The sequence below is a fragment of the Thermobia domestica genome, chromosome 9, assembly GCF_964235325.1.
Source record: "Thermobia domestica chromosome 9, izTheDome1.hap1.1, whole genome shotgun sequence".
NCBI lineage: Eukaryota > Metazoa > Arthropoda > Insecta > Zygentoma > Lepismatidae > Thermobia > Thermobia domestica.
In genome coordinates, this window is record NC_137462.1 from 88,021,280 (window position 1) to 88,044,076 (window position 22,797).

Consider the following 22,797-nt stretch of genomic DNA (forward strand, 5'->3'; position numbering starts at 1 on the left):
TGTCCGTCCTCATGGTGATCAGACCTAGGGACTCTTTATTGATGGACAATTTATTTTAATTCGTGGTTAATGTGTGGTTAACATAATTTTATAATTGTAGCCTCCGTAATATACGTCCGAGGTACAGATTTTTATAATCGTTAGTGGTTTTGGAGAAGAACAAGAAGAAGAAGAAAACGGTAGGGTTATTTTTTTCAAAAACTTAGATCAAATTGTCTTTAGACTTCGATTAAATTATGTTGTTCAATCCTGTTAAAGCAAAAGATATCAAGCAGTTCGTAACGCTAATCCTAATGGTAAATTGTGTATCTACTTTTTCTGAACTAATTCGTTTGAGATTTTGGGGCCACGGTGGCTCAGTGGTAGAGCGTTCACCTGTGGTGCTTGGGGTTCGATGCCAGTCCCCGCCATGTGAACTTCGTGGTGGACAAATACCGTGTGCGGGGGTTTTCTCGGGGTTCTCCCGTTTCCTCCCACTTTCTTTATTCCACCATATCATCCATTACTCATCATTACCGTCTCTTTTAGCCTAACCGGCATAACGTGGGACGTAAAACTCGAAGTTTTCTTTTTTTTCGTTTGAGATTTTGCAGGGAAATGAGGGTAATAATTTGTGTATTTGGCCCTTGCGTGCCGTATCGGTCGGTCCAACGGTAAATTTTTTTTGTTATTTATGACGAAATCCACTATCATTATTTTCTGAAGAAAGGTGCCATATTCCTTGGTGTAGATTCCCGTTACGATGGCTTTACCATTTTGCGCATAAATACTGCTTCCGCACACACTAGAAAAGAAACAGACATGATATGAGTGACCATTTACAAGCGCGAATGCTATCAGACATGAGCGGAGTGCGTCCGTATGAAGTAGGCGCGTCAATGACTATGGATATACGCGTACACAAGGATATAGTTATAATTAATTAAGTTAGGCTTAGCTGCTTTCATAATAATTCACACCTGACCACCACTACTATGTTCACATTCAGAAACTTTCTCCATTTCTTTGTATTTAGGGCCCTTCTACATTTACCACACTTTCTGCTCAATTTCAATATAATCGATGCCTCCACAAAACTTAATAACTATTGTTCTACATCAACATGTTCTTATGAGACAAAATAGAAATGTCACATCCGTGACATAGAACTGTCGTCTATTAATCGGGAAACTAATTGCTTCATTGCACTCTAATATTAACGTAAGTTACTTACCTACTCTTAAAAATAGTACCAACAAGACACATGTTTTAACATTTCGAAATACGGTAACACATTAAATTTGTTTAGTTGGCTCTTGTGCCGTATCGCCGGACCAATTTGAAAACTAAAAAAAGCACCAAAATGTACTGCATTCGGTTATATTTTGTTAGATTGCATTAAGTGACATTACTTTACGTTAGAGGCACAAAAACCACTGCAAAACAAACTAACCTGTGCTAGGTGGCCACTAAAAGCACGAATGCTATCTAACCCAGTCAGGGCAGGAAATCAGCAGGGGGACCGAGGGGGTTGTCCGAAGGCGCGTCAGCGATGGTGGGCATACGTTTAAGCAAGGTTAGTAACATGTGGGTTTTCGCGATCATAAAAATTTCAGTTGCACCTGCCGTGGTTTCATACTTGGAATGCTTTACTTGTCAACATGCAATACAGGTTCTGTATACTGTGCAGTAATACATTTCTGTTCAGTTAGAAATCACTTACCTTCAAAACTGTTGCTTGTAAACTTTAACAAATTTCCAGAAGAAAACCGTGCACAACAGTTTCTTGGGGTTTCCTTTCCTTAAATAAGTACTCAGCTAAATAGCCCTAGAAATGCTCTTCCTTCCTCCCCAACGACGGAATATTTAAGTGCTTCTACAGCGCTGGCTTACCCTTGCTACTGTACGCCTGCTGATATGGTTGCCCCCCTTGCCGCACACATTTTCACAATCACGGACACACTGAATTGTGCATCGGAAGGTGCGCGTTTGTATCCTCCCAATAAAGTGTCACTTTAACAGACATAATAACTGTTCACCACAATAACTTCCACACAGCATTGTACGTGACTCACTACTGGATTCATGGGTTACTAGCTTGTGGTTTCTTCTACGCTGTGCTCGTCATCAGGTCTGTAAAATTGGCCATCTTAGTTGAATTGACCTTCTGTATTCATGTTATTTCATTCAGAGCGTTCAATTTTACCTGTAAATTTTGAGAAATATGATGTGCTTAAACTTTACTGGTAATTTATTATAACGTAAGTGGGCATTACTTGAGCAGACGGTTCAACCAAATTTGGACAAATCTCTTACATTTTCAGGTTAGGTTGGAGCTTTGTATTTCTTTGAGCAGAGCATGCACTAAATGAGGAGCTCCATTACTACTTCCATATTGGCTTTAGGAGGGTTGAGAATAAATATAGTGTGGACGTATAACATAAAAACAACAGTACGTAAAACACGAAACCAACTTGTGCTGTGAGAGGGTGCTGATAAAGATTGAAATAAAAAATTAAGCTAGGAAGCTGAAACTCCCACACTATTCTACGTATATGTCCATTCCATTTGCGACATCTCTCCGGCAGGTTTATAAGTCCATGTAAAAAGAAGTCTTTTGTCTGCTGCTGTAGCATCAGTTGCTGCTTGAACAGTCTGAAAACGCTGACCTTTTAGATTCGGGAATAGATGCTAATCAGATGGAGCTAAGTCCCGCGAATAAGGGGGATGAGGCAACACTTGAAAGCCTAGGATGGCTAATGTGTCCTTTTTTCAGATGCGATGCGTGAGGAGGCTTTGTTGCGCAAAATCAGAACACCTTTGAGATCTTACCACGACGTTTGTCCATGATGTTTTCGCGCAACTTCCTCAATATACCACAGTGATATGCTGCATTAATCGTTGCACCCACTGGAGATAGTCCACCAGCAGCAGGGCTCTGCAAATTCCAGTTTTTTTAAAAAAAAAAAGCCCAGCCAGTGGTTTTTATTGGCTAAAATTGGGTTTTATTGGACAAAATTGGTTTAATGGGCAGTATTGGGTTTTATTAAATTTTGCACGTATATTTAAAGCCATATTTCTACTTAAAATACCGTATGGGCATTCATGTTCTATTGTATATAAATGAAACTATGAAATTGTACGTTGGGCTGCAGTAATTCACCTCTGGTGCGGGTTCCTAGTTCGATCCCTTCCGCCAAGTGCGCTTTGTAGTGGACAAATATCTTGTTGCATGGCTTTTCTCGCGGCTCTCCCGTTTCCTCCCACTTTCGTCAACCCATCATTATCATCCATCTCATCCCCACAGTTTCCTTAGCCCCGATGTATAATCATGAGAAATTGAACTAAACTTAAAAATAACAAAGAAACAAAAATGTCGCGAAATCCGTGTTTTGTGGGAGGCATCTTGCACCACTGACACTCGCTTCTATATTTCACGGTGGGGACACTCGTTCAGAAGTGTAAAAGCTTTTTCAGGCCAGCCATCGTGAGTGAGATTTTTCCTGGGTTTCCCTCATAAATACCAGGCAAATGCCGGGATGATACCTAACACACACGTCCAATCCTTTGCTCCAACCCTTTTCTCAGATAGTGTGATCGCTGAGGGACGTCATCCTCATACGTGACGGGTTAACATGACCATAGATGCCAAAAGCTCAGAAATCTAATTCCTAACCTAAGTCACTTATATTTCGATTTGTAGAGAGAAGGAAGTACACGATTTTCTAGAGTAACAAAGTGATGGATAATTTTATGTGAATACAGAATAGGAATAAAATCCCCTGTTATATTCAGGATTCAAATCCTTGAGCCAGCCGTCCGGACTAAACATTCTTTTAGTTTCCCTCAAAACATGCCAGGCAAATACTGGGATAGTACCTCAAGTTCAGAAGCCAGAGATAAAGTGGCTGTATTGTTTTTCTAGAAGAAATAAAAAAAAATATATTTTTTAATAACTGAAATGTTGGAAATTTTTTTTTTTTCGTAATTTTCAGTTGTCAATTTGCTTTCTTACAATAAATTTTATGATTGAGGGACTTTTGTGACATACAATAATTACACTGTGCTTCACATGCTCCACCAGATAAGCAAGAAGAATTAAGGGAGTTTCAAGATCTGATTGCCATTAGTGTTGAGAAGATAAAGGTACATCCTTAGTAATTTCCTTTTCTCAAAATTTCACGATTCGTAATTAACTGACACGTGGAAAAAGATATTTTCTTATCTGTTTATTAATACGCAAGTTTTATAGTAATATATAAGTATGTACTACATAAACATAGGAAATGTAGTCGCATTACTTCTTATTCGATACTAGTTAAAATGCCCACTCTTTGCAAGGGGAGAATTAGGTTCATGGAAAATATTTAACCCTCCTCTCGCTGTTAACATACGCGTATCAATGAAAGTGTTGTAATAAAAACTCCATAACATGTTCTATTTTTGGCATGAATTTTGGACCTTTTTCTCCCTTACGATACGCTCTTTAAGAAAAGATACATGATAGAGTCCCAGCTTGAGGTAGATACTATCTGGAAAAACTCACCTCAAACTGTTCAACCATTTCTCCGTGACGCAATTACAAACAACATGCAACATTGCTTTAAATGTGAACAAATGAATTATGGAAAATTTCCCCTCTTAAAACGAAAATTTTCGAAAACGTTGAACACATGCCAATTTATTTTTAACAAGGAGTTTGTATACCGAATTTCATCTTTCTAACTTGGCGGGCTCGTGACATACTGTACTTTTTATATGTGTTTAGAACTCCCTCTACCTCCTTCCCCTAGGATGCGCCCTTGAATCAAAGTAATGTGATAAAAACCCAGCTCAGGCTAGGTACTCACTACTATATGCTCAAAAGTTAATTTCTAACTGCGTAACCGTTTCCTCGTGATATGATCAAAAACAACAGGCAACATCGCTTTAAAATTATTGAAAGTGCTCTCCTTTCCCCACTTAAAATGGAAATTCTCAATAACACCGAGACATGGGTTTATTTATTTTTAATGAGAAGTTTATATAAAAAGTTTGATCTCCCTAATTTGGAAAGATTGTAAGATACTAAGTTCTTTCGATAGATTTTGACCTCTCGCTCCCTCGTAGAACGTGACTAAAAACCCAGTTTGAGGTACGTGGTAACTACATCCGAAAATTCGTTCCAAACAGTTGAACCATTTCCCCGTGATGTGAGCACAGACAAGATTCTTTTCATTTTTATATAATAGATGACAATTGAATACTGTTACAGCGTATTTGATCGAGTGCAAACAAAATTCGATATGTTTGATTTCCAAACCGTTTTTGATTTTAGTGTACTTTGTTCTGATGATAAAAACACATTTTAAATCAATTCTGATACTAGGTACATACTAATAAGTACGATTAAAGACATTAATTATGATCGCATTACAGTTATTATTTAATCCATGTTTTGAAGTATATTTTTTTTTAGGTTTTATTGTGGGTTTTACCCCCCCCCCCAAAAAAAAAAAAAACACTGGGGAAAATTCCAACAACCCAGACTAGCAGAACTCCGTCCTTATCCCGAAAGATTGTTGCCGTTTGTTTCTGTAGAAACATCTGCACATGGCACTTTTTTGGACGGGGACAACTGTGCCTCCATTCCTTAGACTGTTGTTTAGTCTCGGGATTATAACAAAAGATCCACGTCTCATCACCAGTTACGAGTTTCTTGAAAAAACAACCTAGCGAAATGTTCCAAAACTGACCGCGAAGTTCTCACTCTTTCCTGCTTTTGTTCCTTCGTGAGAAGTTTGGGGATCCACTTTGCTGCGTCTTCCTCATTTCCCGATCATTATGAATAATAGTACCAGCTCTTTCACCTGATATACTCAAACATGTAGCAATCCTTTTGGCTGATATTCGACGATTTTCCATTATCATATTCTGGATGGTTTGAACATTTTCGGGAACAGACACAGAAACAGGCCTGCCACTGGATTTCGCACTTTCAACATCAAAATGGTCAGTTTTGAAGTTTGACAGTTGTATGGGACGGCCCACGTTCTCCCAAAGTTTGTTTAATTTCATCGTAGATCCGCGTCGCACCCTTCCCATGAAGGAAAAGAAACTTCATGACAGTCTTATACTCCTCTAGACTGAAGCATGCTGGAGGTTCAACCGTGTTCACTTCTGAAATGAAATACAAAAGGATGTTAATGTCATAGAACATTACATTTTGCAACATAGTCTATACAGATCCTGCCCTATATATTCTGCTAATTTCAGCTTCCTAGCTCAGTTTTTCTTGGTAAGACTCAATCTTTATCAGCACCCCGTCGTAGGTGTCCACTACAAAGCACGAATGCTATCCAATTGAGACAGAACAGTATTGCAGCACGGTTGCCCATGCGATAGTGAGGGAGTGCGTTTGTAGGAAGCAGGCGCGTCAGCGACAGGGCATATACCCATAAACAAGGATAGTGGAAGAGCACACTTACATACAGTACTTTCACTATCACTCAAAATTCATTTCAGTGTGTTGTGCACTGATTCTAAATTACTTACGTTTAGACTCTCATTCCTACACGAAAGATTTGTCACATCGTATTTTACTTAGAAATTTTCTATTTGGTCAAACCGTCTGCTCGAGTGAATCCCGGGAGTGTTCTGAAACTCGGAAAGGGGGGGGGGGTCGATTGCCAGCCCGATGGCAAAACTTTCTTTGTCTTTCTGCGATTAGCTTCTGTAAGTCAAAAGTTTTCTGCAGAAGAAAACTTGTAATTCTTTAAAATAAGCTTTACGCGACGTAAGAAACGGTTCAAACTATATTTATGCGAGTATTCCGTCCATTTAAGACATTTACATATAGCAAGCGTGTTTTTATACTTTTCTGTTGGCTATTTTTTTCTTCTCTGGCAATTTTTCTGCACAGGCGCGACAAATTTTCTGCGATCACATCGCAGATCGCGGCATGCTCTGCTATGGGGATTGCCAGTGTATCCTCCCAAAGTGATATCCATGCTCTGCTGCTTCCATGGTGTCGACAAATATTGCTAACATGTTGACAATTTGCAGTTTGCAAATTAGAAATTATTGCGACGATGTAATTTCAACTTAAAAATTATATAGTTTTCATTTTATTCGCCCCTAACCGAATTCCTGTAGTGACTCGAAGACTTGGGCGCAATAAGTACGGCTTGTCCGAAAGTAGACCCCATTAAAAATAAATAAATAAATAAATTTTTAAGTCGTCTTGTGCACCTATGCACACAAATAAAATGTGATACAATGAGTAGTTTATAAATATAATATTTGTGTAGATTAAGAATATATGAGCCACCAAACAAGGACTCAGTATATGGTTATATATTTTTTTAATGTCTTAAGAGGCTGTATTTTAGTGGCACATTTAGAATCTTACAATGTCGTTGGTCGTGCATCCAGTAAGTAATACTGACTCATAAGGGTAATGATTATACGCATATTTTGTTAGAGTATTGTTTCAGTGTCATATATTCTAATGAAGTTGCACGACCGGTTTTGTTCCGTGACCCACTAGGAACTGGAAGCCTGAGTGAGCAAAAGTGATTGAAAGTAGGTGAATATCACTTAAGGTTAGGATTCTATTTACAGTAAATGTAAATAAAAATAATTTACGTAATGTACAAGGAGCTGAGGTAGTGAAGTAAGATAGAGTTTTGGGCACTAAAGATCTTCTTTATATGCAGTGAGTGTGACTGATACTAATACGTTGGGAAGACCATATAAGGTATTAAGGAATTTATATTGTGTATAATTGTTCCTCTTTATGGTGGATTACATTGTAATTATGCTATTTCTACCATATTACTTAAAGAGACGTGGCGTCTGCATAAATAACTTACTAGATACCAGGGTTGGCTGGTTCAAACCAAGGTGGTTTAAACCCTTTTAAATTCTGGCCTTTTTGGCGTTTTTCTTGGGTCTCAGATAAGCAGCGACAGTATCATCCCTATTTATCCTAGGATCATGGTTCATAGCTAGTTTTTTTTTCAGATTGGAACAGCCTTTCAAACAGTACCACTTACATGTCCCTATAATGTACCGGAGGGGAAATATTTGAGGGGAAATCGAGATTTTTGGAGAAAAAAATCAGGAAATAGCAACTGGTACGCTGACTGCGTGTACAAAATTCCAGGCTCCTGTCTTGTGAAATAAGGGCGGGGAAAATATTTCCCAATGTCCTACGCATATTCCCAGAATATTCCACATGTCTGCTTATACAGGGTCTCAGATAAAAATTTCCTGAGACGTCCCTAATTAATCTAGGACCATGGTTCATAGCTCGTTCTCTTCAGAATGAAACACTCTTTCACAAAGTGTTTTTTTTTTTTTTTTTAAATTTCCCCATCATGTACGAGAGGTGGGAAATTCGAGGGAAAAGGAAAATTTCCCTGAAAAAATCGCATTCCCCCCTTGTCGCCCCTCTGGACTCCACCCATGTTAAGGTACAGGGCTGAAAAAAATATGGTAAATACTAGTGTATACACTGAATGTTTGTACAAAATTTCAATCTTCTAGCTGCAAAAATAAGCCCGCCAGAAAATAATGAACTTAGGTGTAACAAAAAAATATATTTTTCCCCTTATGACGGCATGACCCCGAGATGCAAAAACCCCCACGAAACATGTTCTACAATGCTTCTATGCTTCAGAAAACACAAAAACCCGAGGTAAAAAGCTTTATTGGTTCATTTTTAAGCCCAAAAAGAGGACACTGCTCCATAGGAACTATAGTTTCCATAAAATTTAAAAGGGTTAAACCTTGGTTTAAACCAGCTGTTTTTTTTATCCAAAAAGCGAGAAATGTTCGTAATAGTGTAAGTGTTTGTAAAATCTTGATGAACACACATTTGTAGGTTATTACGTTTCACTCCCGTATATTATTCGTATTATATTCAGACCTAAATTCCCCATTCATTACTCAAAAAGATTATACAACAAAACCAACTTTTGCTTTTTTATAAGTTTATGAATGTTTGTTTTGGGATTTTTTTATAGTTTGTTATTATTATGTAATTGCAATCAAAGAAAAATTCTAAATATTGTTTCGTTTCAATAATGTTTACTATTGATAAAATACATCGAAATGTCGTACTTTTTCTGAGGGGGGAGGAGGGGGGTCATACAAACCCCACGAGAGGCATTTAGTGAAATGAGAAGTGTTTTTGGTATCTATTTATGTATAAATGAGTCTGAGCCAAAGTGAAGTCAAATAATTCGTATCTGTATTCACTTTTCTTATTGATATGCAAATTAAGTCGTCCTATTTCTTGAACTTGGACTAATAAAAGTCGTTGTTAACTATCTTGGACTAAATTAGTTCTTCCGTACTCTGTAGTACTTTGAAATTGTCCATATGTAATTCTGTATAATGGTTTCACTTTTGCAACTGTTTATCTTTTTGTCCTTCTGAAATGACTCTTGACAATGATAGTAACAATTATGTAAAGATCAGTACGTATTTTTATTAGGAGTCCTTCGTGAGTGAGTCGGCAGACGTATTGCATTTCTGACCAATTAGTCCTGGTTTAGAGTTCAAATGAGAACAATTTCTCTCGGATGTAAGTTGAGAAGCGGTTTGGATTTCGCTTTAAGCTTATGTGACCTCTTCCATCATAACCCGGTCGTTGCATAATAACACCAAGGCGAAACAAACTTATTTCTGTCCATATATGATATGAATACATAGAGCAAATTATTTAAACCCAAAAAGCCTGGTTTAAACCCAAAAAAACCTGTTTTAAAAAAAAAAAAACTTTTTTTTCAATAAAAACCATGGTTTTTGCCAACCCTGCTAGATACGCATCAGTAGAGCTCTCTTTGAACAACTGTATTTTCGAAACTTAACTGAATACTAATGTCAAGGTTCATACTGATCTTGAAACTCAGAGAAGTTAAAATGAGTCAGTGAAATACTCCAAATATGTCGAAAAGTTAGGAAAATCTGTTATATTTGACAAAAGTTTTTTTTTTTTTTTTTTTTTTTTTTTTTTTTTTTTTTAATAGCCGCCTATAGAAGATGTGAACGGACTGACATGTGAGTCTTTCTTTCCTTTACTGATCACGATTTGCTGTATAGATTGCTCGATTTGAACTTTACAGCAGCCGATCAACTTCAGCTGTATAATAACTCGAGCTACAAATGTTGCCAGTTGAAGAAATTAATACGTACCACAGTCTATGAAACTCCATTCGGACAGATGATCGTTGCCATCAGGTAACGGACCTCCTTGAGGAGAGTAGTATGTTTATTCTGTACTAATCCCAGCACACACTCATGTATTGACCTTTCCTTCAGTTTGATATGACCGTCGCTGGGTTATTAACATGGGGTGTACATCCGTATCTGTGGTAGTAGCATTTCTTTATTCACTGCTGATCTCCTTGTTGCCAATCTAAATGACACTTTACGTTTTTTCTTACAGTATACTGATTTGCAAACATTTCAGGAACTCAGTGAGTTCACCTCTAGATGAATTCTGGACCTTGTCGAGCACACAGTTATAGGTGCTACCCACGGTTCCAGTATCCAGAGCTGATGATGCATAATCTATGCTGGTGCAATGCAGTGGCGTACACAAAGGGTTTGGGTTCACTCCTTCCCCTGAACAAGATATAAAAAATGAACACTTACCATGTAAAGATATGTATACAAAAATTCTGAAATGATATAAATTTGTAAGCTTCAGCCACTCTTCCCCCTAATTTGATGAAACTCTACGTACACCACTGGACCAATGATATTCGTTAGACTATCTTGACAAGTCGTTGAAGCGCCAATGCTGAGAAAATCAAAGAAACTATGTGTTTCCCCCTCAGCAGTGGACCACTTAAAGTACTATGTAATGTTGGTTCACGTAATACATGACCATTGTTCGAGCCCCTGTGTGTCGTCCATCTCAGGACCTCTATCAATAAACGAGGTCCTGAAGACCAACCTCACAGGGAGAGCCAACATTTTGGGTTGAGACTTGTCCTCTATCTTAAAATCTGCACACTATTCTGTGGGGTTGAATCACCGTCATACTCGTCTAAATTAAATTTTTACCTTTTAAATTTCCGTTGTGCCGACACTGAGAATTATAATGTTCCTTTCACGACTCTTCATTTACAATGGAAACATTCAACATACATAAAAGGAAATACCATTGTTAGAATCCCATAAGAATTTTCTCAGAAGATTTATAAAATTTTACAGAAAGCAATGTGTATCTGTAGATGAATTATGTTAAATGTGTATGTCTATTGAAACTTTTTTGCAGAAAATATTCGTCGTATTACTTTATTAACAAAACGTTTTCCGTCTCTATGTTAAAAATTTCCCCGTTTCTGCTGCAGTTGTTTTCAAAATGTCGCTGTCTCCTAACAGAGATTGTGAAGTTTGAAGTTTGGTCTTTTGATTTTTCTACAAGTTCAGTGTAAGAGCATTTTCTGTAGCCATAATATTCTAGAAACGTTACTTATATCAACTCAACAAACCATATAGAGATGATTCAAGTTCTTGTGCATTAACAGGCTCTAAGTGTAGTAAACTGATTAGTTATTTACTTACGGATGGTATAGGATACATATTAAATGTTCTTATTTTATATCTCGAGTTAGGTGATTAATTTATTATTTAAATTATGTCAGTCTTTCGTCACTAACTTCTTAAAATTGGTAAACTGGATACATCGTAGTGATCCCCCTTCCTATAGAACTATCTTAGAAAAGTTGATGAAACATTAATCCTTGAGAAATTTATTTCCTTTATTGAAGGTATTGAAAACATTCCAGAAAATTGATCTCATGCTTCACTTCAGACGTACTTTATCGTTGAAACAGTATATATACCGCTTAAATATTAAAAGTAAGTAAAACTGTAGTGAAGAAAGTGGTCACAGTTTTGAGGAATGTTGTCATTGTCTTTAACAAAAATTACGTTTTCTAAGGATTAATGTTTCATTAACTTTTCTAAGATAGTTCGTTAGGAAGGAAAGTTTTTGCAATGTGTTCAGTTTAGCAGTTTGAAGAAGTAACTGATCAAAGTAACGAATAATAACCCAACTAGAAATACGAGGTAATAGCAATATATGTTTATTATTTGATGTACAAGCAGTTAGAAAAAAAGAGATTGAATCGAGAATCGAACCCAGTTCGCTTTCTAACATAATTATAAACTAGAGATCCGGTTGATTCTCAGTCTAGTTACCTTTTCTTTCTTTTTTTCTTTTTTTTTATTCTGTGTGTCATTGAATTCGCACCGATAAATGATTTTATGTGATATAAAATAGGTAAAAAGTTATTATTGTTTTTGATTCAGACACATACACGTTGTTGTCCATTCATTACAGATTAATTTTGTTAACGTCGCAATAGATCATTCCAAAATTTCTTCTGTGTGAAGAAAAAGAAAGCATGTCAACGATGTTTGAGTTTGTACATGTAGAAACAATTGAACCTGCATATTCAAGAGATAACTGTTCTAATCATACATTTGTGCATATTTCTACTAATTGTCTGCCAGAAAAAGGAGAACGATTTCAAGATTATTCCAAGCATGAAGTAAATGATGCATCAGATGTTACGGATGAAACACTATTGAAACAACAAGGAGTACATTATGGGAAAACAGCATTAAATACACAAAAAGAGCATAGGTATGTATATATTTACATAATTGTAATTTATACAAAAATGGTTAATGAAATCTAGGTATCATATAATGGAACTTACAAACAAGAGTTTAGCATTTTTTTATAGTTTAGTAAATAGGATCTTCAAATAGATTTATACTAAACAGCATTGGTGATAACGAGTACGTATGTGTTTTTATGTCAAAGTTACAATAATAAAATTGATCATCTAAGTGCCAATTCATTATATGTATAGAAAGAATTAACAAAGCAATAAAGAGCAATATCGTTTATTCTTAGAAATATTTTCAATTAACATATAAAGAATTTACTATGTTTTCCACCTATTCTTCACTTTCAGTCATAGTTTTTGTTTAATTTCGATAAATTTTCACAAGCGTTGAAAATGATTCAGGGAATAATAATAAAAGTATCTTCAATAAGGGTACAAATAGCTTGGCACTGACATATCCATTAAGCACCTCAGTCATGTTTTCAATATGGTTAGAATTTCATCTACACACAATACGTTCTACAACATACAATAACACACAAGCACCTGCCAAAGCCAAGCCGTATATATTTCGAGTGTAACCAAAGTTTCCTCATACAATTCTAAACTAATTGTTTGACCGTAAAGAAATTTGGAGAAGCACTCCACTTAATATAACAGCAATTTTACAGACCCTGGTGTCCACTTAAATGTATTTTGAAGCAATATGGAGAAGAGACATTACTATTAAAGAAATCAATGTTATTTCTCTGTTTTTCGTCCAGTTTTCGACCAATGGATTTTTTTCGAGTTAACGTTAGCCTTGATGAATAAAGTCTATACGCAAGTCTATACGCAAAGAAGTCTATACGCAATAATGAATTATTAATCAAAATGCGTAATTTCGTGAAAATATAATGAGATTTTTTTAAATTGTGTGCGTGTGTGTGTGTGTGTGTATTTATGTATGTATGTGTGTGTGTATATATGTATGTATGCATGTGTGTGTGTATGTATGTATGTATGTATGTATGTATGTATGTATGTGTGTATGTATGTATGTATGTATGTATATATATGTATGTATGTATATGTATGTATGTATGTATGTATGTATGTATGTATGTATATGTATGTATATGTATGTATGTATTTATGTATATGTATGTATATGTATGTATGTATGTATGTATGTATGTATGTATGTATGTATGTATGTATGTATATGTATGTATGTATGTATTCACTCACTCACCATCTCGCACGCACGCACGAGGTTTTGTAACTGTACAAATGTAAGTACAGATTGGAAAATTTTGTTCTATAAAACGTCAAAATTCACCACCAAAAATGTCTGTGGTCGGCTTTAAACACTACCAAATCGCAAGCAAAGTACGTTTCTATCGCATAGATGAAAATTCGGCCTAATTCGCACCGAAATTCGCTCTTGAAAGTGTTAGAAAATTTTGTGATTTGGTAAAGAAAAGGTCACGAAAAAGAAACGAAATTTCATTTTGGAATTTTAGTAGACACCCTGTATTGTCATATGCAGTGAGAAAATAAAGAGTCATTACCTTCAGAGAAAATGCATAATTCATACTTTTGTTGTATCTTCAAAATGTGTGTGTACATCCTTATTGTGGTCTTATACTGCGACGAAACGTTTGTTCAATTCAAATTGAAATACTTTGAGCTGCTCTTGAAAACTTGAAACATTTGTCCCGCTCCCCAAGTTTTCTTCTTTACGGTGTGGTTTTCAAATCCAGTGTACACGTGTCATTTGATAGTCATTTCTGTATTGAGCCTTTTGAGAACGTGGGAGTCTTGGTTCATATATCTTCTGTTTGACGCAGCATAATTAGTTCCACTTGGGTGTTGCCATATGTTTTTTAAGAGAAATGAGTCATGAGTATATTTCCTCAACTTCAGATAACTTTATGAGAAAGTTGTCACTTTCCTCTTCTTCACCACGTTCGAACTTCTCTATTGATTTTTCATTTTGCTTTAGTTGACCTGTTTGGGCGTTTAAATCTTTCATGATAACTTTTACGTAACTTTTTTCTATTTATAGAACTATTTTTGAAATAAAATTCCACTCCATTTTCTGAATGGCCGGGGTGTAAACACAGGACTGTTTTTTTATTAAATTAATTTTGTTATATGGCTTGCTATGAAATGCGAACCAAGCAAAGAAAAAAAAGGAAAATGACTGCAAATTTATTTCCAGGACTGCGACAGAAGTGGTATTAATGAAGAAGTACATTCTTCTCTAATTTTCACCCTTTAGTGACTGGCCTGAGAAACATGAAAGGCAGAATACTTTTGTCTTTTACTAGGTGCAGTTATATGTAATCAGTTGAAGTTTATCATTTTCAGTGCACGAGCTTAATTCCAGGTAGTTTGTGTATTTATGGAGAGTGAAGGGAGAACAACCGTCATAGTGTTTCTCAGTATACTTTCATTTTCGCTTCCTTCATTGCTATTTGGTCAATTATTTTATACATCATTTGCACTTTTGTTATCTTGTTTAAGCTACTTACCGAAATCAAATGTAAAGGTATAATTACATTTAAGTTAAATTGTATTGTTTACAGGGATCATTCCAATGATGAGTTAAATCCAGAAGTCAATGATAGTAGTATCAATAAAGAGGTTAAGTATTCAAGACCATGTAGCAATCGGCAAACACCCTTAAGTAAAAAAGATGGGAAGTTAAAAGAAGTAGTAACAGAGAACATATTAAATAATAACGTTGAAGAAGACAGTGAAATGTTATTAAAAGAACGCAAAACACCCAAAATATCAGAGCAGTTTTTCATATGTAACTACTGTGGCAAGGCTCTGTCTCGTAAGGATCATTTAGAGGAACATTTTAAGACTCACACGGGTGAACGACCTTACTCTTGTAATATATGTGGACATTCATTCACACAGAAACAGAATCTAAAAGTACATAACAAAATCCACACGGGAGAAAAGAATTTCCAATGCAAATATTGTGACAAGTCTTTCACTCACAAGAATTCTCTCAAAATTCATATTCGTGTTCACATGGGAGACAAACCTTATATTTGTTTGTATTGTAGCAAAGAGTTCACACAGAGTTGCAATTTGAAGAACCATGTAAAGACTCATTTTGGTGGTGACGGAACAGAAGGTGATTTCAATTGTGATCGTTGTGGGAAATCATTTGCTCAGAGGCGTCTTTTACAAATACACTTAAAGACTCATTCGGGAGAGAAACCATATACTTGTGAACATTGCAATAAATCTTTTTCGCTGCGTGGAACTCTGTTGCTGCATTTCAACAGACACACAGGTGAGAGACCATATAGATGTCATCAATGTGATAAAGCGTTTTATGAACGGAGCCACCTACGAACACATTTGAAAACTCATACAGGAGAACGACCTTTTCCCTGTGAGTTTTGTGGCCGGAATTTTACCCAACGAAGTAATTTACAGTCGCATATAAAAACTCATACAGGTGAAAGAACACACGTCTGTAAATACTGTGGAAAGGCATTCACTGTGGCTGCCAATCTGCAGAAACACGAGAGGACACACACAGGAGAGCTTCCGTATATATGTCATTGTTGTGGAAAAGCTTTTTCATGTGCAGGAAATTTGAGAACTCATTTAAAAACTCACGATGTACAAACTTGATAGAATCTTATTGAATAGTCTTATAGTCAGTAATTAATTTATTTCGTTAATTATTGAGTAGACTCGATTTAAAGGCCCTTTTGCACCTTCATGGAAAGCTGGGTGTGCCTGAGATTGTGCAGCTTATCTTTGGTACAAAACTGTAAACCAATTGAATGTTTGGGAGATACGTCCCATGTCTAACAACTGCGCAAGAATCATGAGTAGTCGATTAATTGGTCCGAAAGTTCGTTTTCCACTTGTTCGGATTCTACATTAAAATATGTCAAAATCTCATAATCTTGGTCTGAGAAGGGATATTACATTCTTTAAAAAAAAAAAAAAAAAAAAAAAAAAAAAAAAAAAAAAAAAAAAAAAAAAAAAAAAGTACAAGCTACCAAATGTGTAATTTTTCCACATAAACAATATTATTATTATGACTTTTTACTTTTGATAGTTTTTTTCTTTGGAAAATGTGGTATTAAATACACACACACACTTTACAATTTCTTTATTCAAACAATTAAATTCAACCTTATTTTACAATTTTAGTTAAATTTAAATTACACCAAGTGTATGTCAAGAACAAAATAATGATGAAAGATGGTGTGAAGTGAATATTCAGAAACAACGAAGTTTTGAATACAGATTTTGGGCCTACTATCCAACAACTAATGTAAATGAAGCTCAACAATGTATAGTTTTAAAAAATAGTTGAAAATTATGTTATTTGAGCTAAACTAAACTCGATATGTAAACGAAAATAGGTTACTCCACTTTTGCCTTCATAAGGCCAAAAACTGCCTGCCATTTTTACAACTGGAAACAAACTTTTGTGCTACTTTTTTCATACCCACTTTATCTAATAGTGCTTTGTGAACTTAGCAAAATGCTATATGGTTGAATCCCTTCTGGGTCATAGTTTACCTAAGATATTTGAAATATTGGCGGGACGAAAACCGTTTTACAAATATTAGGGGGAACATGTCTCGGGTGGGATTGAAGCCCGTGGCTGGATGTAAAAGGTTTTCAACTTTAATGCAATCAATAATTTCAGACGTAAAGACAAAACCACAAAGGAAAAAGAAAGAACTAGGATAATGAAAATGGTTAGACCAGAAATATGTGGAACTGGTAACTGGAAAGAAATTTGGGAAATAGGGTTGAATAGTAAACCAAGGAGAGAGAAAAGAAGGAAGAAAGAGGCGGACGCGGATATGTAAAAGAAGAGAGGGGAAAATATTGATAGGATGTTAAGTGAAAGAAAAGAATATGGGTAATTTGGCGATAGTTAGTATCATATGAAAATGAAGTTGGGCGTTGCTATGTAGTTGGAGTCTGTGGTCATGGTCAGTAATGATGAAAATAGTTGTTTATTAGTATCAGAATACGTTACCTCTGTTGAGTAAGCTACTCTTACTGTTTATCCTGAAGATTAAAGGTAACTTTATTGTGATCGTAGGTCTATTGAGTGACATTATTTATAATTAGTTATAACAACTAGTCAAACATTCGAACGCAATCGTCTGTTCTTAATTGGTCTACGATGCTAACGATTGCAGAGAGAGTAGATATTATTACCTCGTATTTTGAGTCAAATAGACATGTAGAAGAAGCACGTTTAAGGTATGCTAACCTGTTCCCTGATAGGAATGTTCCTTCTGCAACGACTTTTCGCAGTATTATTCAACTATTTATTGAAACTGGAAGTGTTAAATCCAGAGAACGAGTCCGACCACGGCCTCTGACGAATGAAAGTGCCGCAGTGAATGTTTTAGCTGCAGTTGCTGCAAGTCCTCATATCAGTTCTCGGCAAATCGCACGAGGTTCAGGAATGTCGCAAAGAAGTGTTCTGCGCATACTGCATGAACACAGATTCCATCCATATCACGTTTCGTTGCATCAGGAACTACATGGGGACGACTTTGAACACCGCTTGAACTTTTGCAGTTGGATACAACAGCAGCTAGCAGTCAATGATGAATTTATTTCACAGATACTTTGCTCTGATGAGGCAACTTTCACGAATACTGGTCAAGTGAATCGGCATAATATGCATTATTGATCAGTGGAGAATCCCCATTGGTTAAGGCAAGCAAAGCGTCAACGTCCATGGAGTGTGAACGTTTGGTGCGATGTTTTAGGTACTCGTATAATTGGCCCATACTTCATAGACGGGAATTTGAATGGTCAAATGTATGGCGATATTTTAGATAATATTTTGCCAACACTACTGGAAGATGTCCCACTTCAAACAAGAATGAATATTTGGTTTCAACATGACGGATGTCCAGCGCATTATTCACGGATATCTCGTGAAGTTTTGAATCGAAAATATCCTGATCCATGGGTTGAACGAGGAGGTCCTCAAAATTGGCCTGCACGATCACCTGATTTAACTTCCGGTTTTTTCCTGTGGGGAATGCTAAAAGTAAAATGTTAAACGGAAGTACCAACAACCCCAGAAAATATGCGGCAGCGCATAATCAATGGATGTGCAAACATTAGCGAAGAGACACTTAGAGCAGTAGAATTGTCCTTCAGAAATAGTTGCAATGTGTATTGCAGCAAACGGACACCATTTTGAACATTTGCTTCGGTAAAATATGGAGGTTTGTGAGAGGTATGGGGACTCATCCAAAACAAACACCCCGATGGTGAGAGGCAAGGAGACTCACCTTAAACAAGCACTTCGATGGTGAGAGGCAAGGGGATTCACCTGAAACAAGCACCCCAATGGTGAGAGGCATGGGGACTCACATTTAAAAAGCACCTCGAAGGGAACAAACTACTACTACGTCCACGTCGTTGTTCCTGGGTAACGCTAAAAGTAGTTTTAATTGTCGAGTTTATTTTCAAAACGGTTCTTGTCCATTATTATTATTATTATTTGTGGAAAATTGAGATATCAGTAGCATTGGTCTTTGAGGTCGTATCTTTCTGTGTATGAATTGGTTTCTTGCCAAAACTGTCTAAAAACAATTTTAAAAAAGTAATTTGAAAAGTAAATTTTTGTTCGTAAGTGGTATTGTCCACAACGACATGGCGCACTGAGAAGGAAAGGATTGTTTTAATTGTGGTATCACCGGTTATAACTGAAAATTTGATAAGGTTTTAACGATAAGGTTGGTTTTATTTACTACGATGCCATTGTTGGAGTAGCAAAGGTAGCTTGAAGAGCGTAGTGAAATCACTCTTTCCTATTAAAAAGAAGCTTTGCGGCGTAAATGTCCACGGAGATGGAAGGATTAAAAGATTTGAAAGATGAGAATGTTGCTATTGTTACACCAAGTCCACCTGGAAACGGTAGGAAGAAAATGCGTAATCCTGACGAGTGGAAATGTAAAACTTAAAAAAAGTCAACCTATTCACCCAAATGGTTGCACGAAACACTCCAACTATGTAGAAGGAAAGACTTTTAGATGTACAGAAATGTGTATGAAAGATATTTGCAAATTTCACCAGTGCTTCTATTTGGTTAAAAATAAAATAATCCAAGACAATTTTATACTAAAGCATACGATGCCTCAACACCACACCAAAAAGGCCAAGGAACAGCAGGGAACAAGCAACACAGCTTTGGATTTTATATTACGCTCCGAAATGTGATAGTGACATCAAAACTGCTGAAAGTGTGCAAGAATTTTTTGTGTGTTGGGAGTATCCGAGAAGAGGTTTAATCTAATATGTAGACGGAATTTTGAAAGTGGATAGCTGGCATCAGAAAACAGGAGAGGACCGTAAGTTCGATATGTTTGAAACCAAGAAGAAAACTGTAAAAACATTCATTGAAAGACCAGGCCCTTATTTAGGTAAGTGCTATTATATTCTCGAGCACTGGGCGGAAAAATTTTGGAATGTTTTTATGATTCACAATATTTAAAGTAATATTTAAAACTAGCAATCCGCAGAGTCCCGCGCAAGGGCGAGAAAATATGTTAAAAAAGTCATCCTCTCCCATCCCCATTCCAAGGGGAGAGGATGAGCTTAAACATCATGAAAAATGATACCGGTAAACTCGGCGACCTCGAAAACTATGAATTCAACACTAATATCTGTCGTTTACGATTACTTTTAAAATCTCGCCCCCCTCCTGGGGCCCTATGACCTTGAAGTTGAAATGTATTAAAACTGTCGTTATTCATCTCGGCGACGAAAAAAAAAAACTATGAATTCAACTCTAATATTGGTCGTTTTTGAGGGGGCGGCAAAATTGTGCGGGGAGGCGGCAAATTAATTAGGATACAGAGACGCACAATATATAAATACGGGCCTGTGAAAGACTAGTTTCTGTACAGAAACATTATTGCAGAGGAGTAAATGGAAAGAAGCATTACCTATCAAGTTATTTGTCTGTAGCAAAACTTCACCAACTGTACGATAATAATGTGGAAAACGATCTTCGGGTTCCATACTCTTATTTGTAACTGAATACAATATGTTTCGGAAGTCCTGCTATAAATAAATCTTCGAAATGTATACAGTTTGAGTTGAGACTTCAATCAGGGGATATCTCTTGTGAAACTGAATTTTTAATACATAAGAGAAAGGTGAAGCCTTTCATTCCTTATTGAAAAGTAGCAACAATGATGAAATCACTTTATTATTCGACTCTTAAAAGAATCATGTTCTTCCTCGAGTTCTGGATCAAGCCGCCTATTACAGCAGACAATTTTTAGTTGTTTAATTTTACGATTTAAGAAGGTACGTCAACCGATAGGCAAACAAAGAGCAAATTGTTCATACGGTATATACGTAGCCAAAGGATCATCGGAAATTGCATCAGCAGTGTTTCATCGTCTGCAAAACACGCCATGTAAAGGCGTATAAAAAATTCGACACTTTGTAGATGGATATGCAAGGCAGAATAAGAACTCTGCTATGATTTGCATCTTGTTCTATTGACTGAATGAATGCACTATATCTAACTTCAAGGAGATTCATTTAATATTTCCCATTCCAGGACAGTCAATTCTCGCTTCTCATCGTGTTTTATGATAGAATTGAGCTTGAGCTTAAGGGTGGTGATACAATGATACAGCCTAAAGAATATGTTGAAGTGTTCTGTAATCATAGACAGTAATCAAGATGTTTGACGAATGTGTCTTGTAAAACTGGAAGTAAGTATCGTAAGAAAATATGAAGAATCCAAATCAATGGCACTGTAAATTCCACAACTGTTAAAAGAAAAGTTATGTTCTTGCAACAGTACCAACTTCACCCATTGCAGTAAGAGATCACTGCGACGCTGATGCTAATATGACTCAAAAAAATATTTAACGACGCTGATGCTAATATGACTCAAAAAAAAAATATTTAAGAAGAGTATGGGCAACACAAATATCGCACTGCCATTGATTCGAAAAGGTGTTCTAATTAAAAAGGAAGAGGTCGAGAACGTACGGAAACTTCTCATTTTGGATAAAATTGGTTAAGCAATCCAGACCTGTACTTTTATTCTTAGTTTATAGGCAGGCAGAATTTTGAAGATGGTTCAGATAATGATGTTCAGTATCACCTCATGGACGATGCCGATGATGTAAGCTTTCCAACAGCGAAGTAATTTAATTATTTCTTTTGCCATTTCTTCATTTCTGGTATTTTAGTATTTTAATCAATATTTTTCGTTGAGATATTAATAATTTGAATACTACTGATATTTCAGGATTAGTATCACATCAACATGATTGTAATTTGAGATTTGTAATATGTTTTAAAAATTTGTAGGTGGCAAAATACTTAAAATGTATGTAATAAAATTCGAAATAAGCTAAATAAATATACTTTTTAATAAAAATTATGATTGGCAAATTTGTATTCCTGAAATAAATTTTAATTGTCAAATGTATATGATGCACAAAGCATTTTAATTCGCAAAAATAAGGTCTGCCTTTAATAATATTGGAACAAAATTTCACTTCTCTAAAAAGTATGGTTTCAAAACATTGTTATGGTACGTTTCCCACTACCGGTAACATTGGATAGAATTACGGTGTTTTCACTACCGGTAACATTAGATAAAAATTACGATATGTTTTCCACTACCGGTAACGTTGGATAATACTACAGTACTTGTACTCTGTATCGGTATTGTTTTGTCGTGGGTTATTTTGATTATAATACACATTACTTTTGATCACTCTATTGTGACCCAGTACCGACAGGAAAATGTTGACATCTACATAACGTAAATAATGTAGTAACATGACAATTCAGAGGATGTCCTTTGCACTCACTTTATGTTTATATTGTTAGACCTACTGAATTACAATACGATAAAACGAGATAAATTATTATTGCGATTATAGTTAATAACTGAATTGTTTTATTAGTTTATACGGAAATAACAAAATTGTTTTATTAGTTTATACGGACTTCCGTCATGTTGGTATGTATCAAGGTTGGAACAGCCTACATGTAATATTAAAGAGGATAATGGGATATGTGAAAATAGCATAAATTAATTCTCTCTTTTTTTAGTTGATTTTGTATTTTATGAGCAGGAAAATTAAATAAAAATATATTTATTATAGTTATATCCAGCATTATGAGGAGG

General features: G+C 35.9%; 1 protein-coding gene across 4 annotated transcripts; it reads left to right on the forward strand.

The window, feature by feature from the left end:
• The first annotated feature begins 75 nt into the window (after nt 1-75).
• Nucleotides 76-22,038, forward strand: LOC145694827 (uncharacterized). 4 transcript variants are annotated; one of them, XM_081771486.1, is made up of 3 exons: nt 76-179; nt 12,323-12,628; nt 15,191-22,038. In XM_081771486.1, the coding sequence occupies exons 2-3, from the start codon at nt 12,387-12,389 to the stop codon at nt 16,260-16,262; spliced, it is 1,314 nt and encodes a 437-aa protein (XP_081627612.1). In that variant the 5' UTR covers nt 76-179; nt 12,323-12,386; the 3' UTR covers nt 16,263-22,038. The 4 variants fall into 4 exon arrangements, with proteins under 4 accessions (XP_081627612.1, XP_081627611.1, XP_081627614.1 ...); XM_081771485.1 differs by having other exon boundaries at nt 179-296; XM_081771488.1 differs by lacking the exon at nt 76-179 and adding an exon at nt 353-2,110.
• Nucleotides 22,039-22,797: the final 759 nt, after the last annotated feature.

Coding starts and splice junctions, on each gene's coding strand:
- LOC145694827 (XM_081771486.1), top strand. CDS start 12,387: ATGTCAACGATGTTTGAGTTTGTACATGTAGAAACAATTGAACCTGCA. Junction 12,629..15,190: donor AATACACAAAAAGAGCATAG/GTATGTATATAT, acceptor TATTGTTTACAG/GGATCATTCCAATGATGAGT.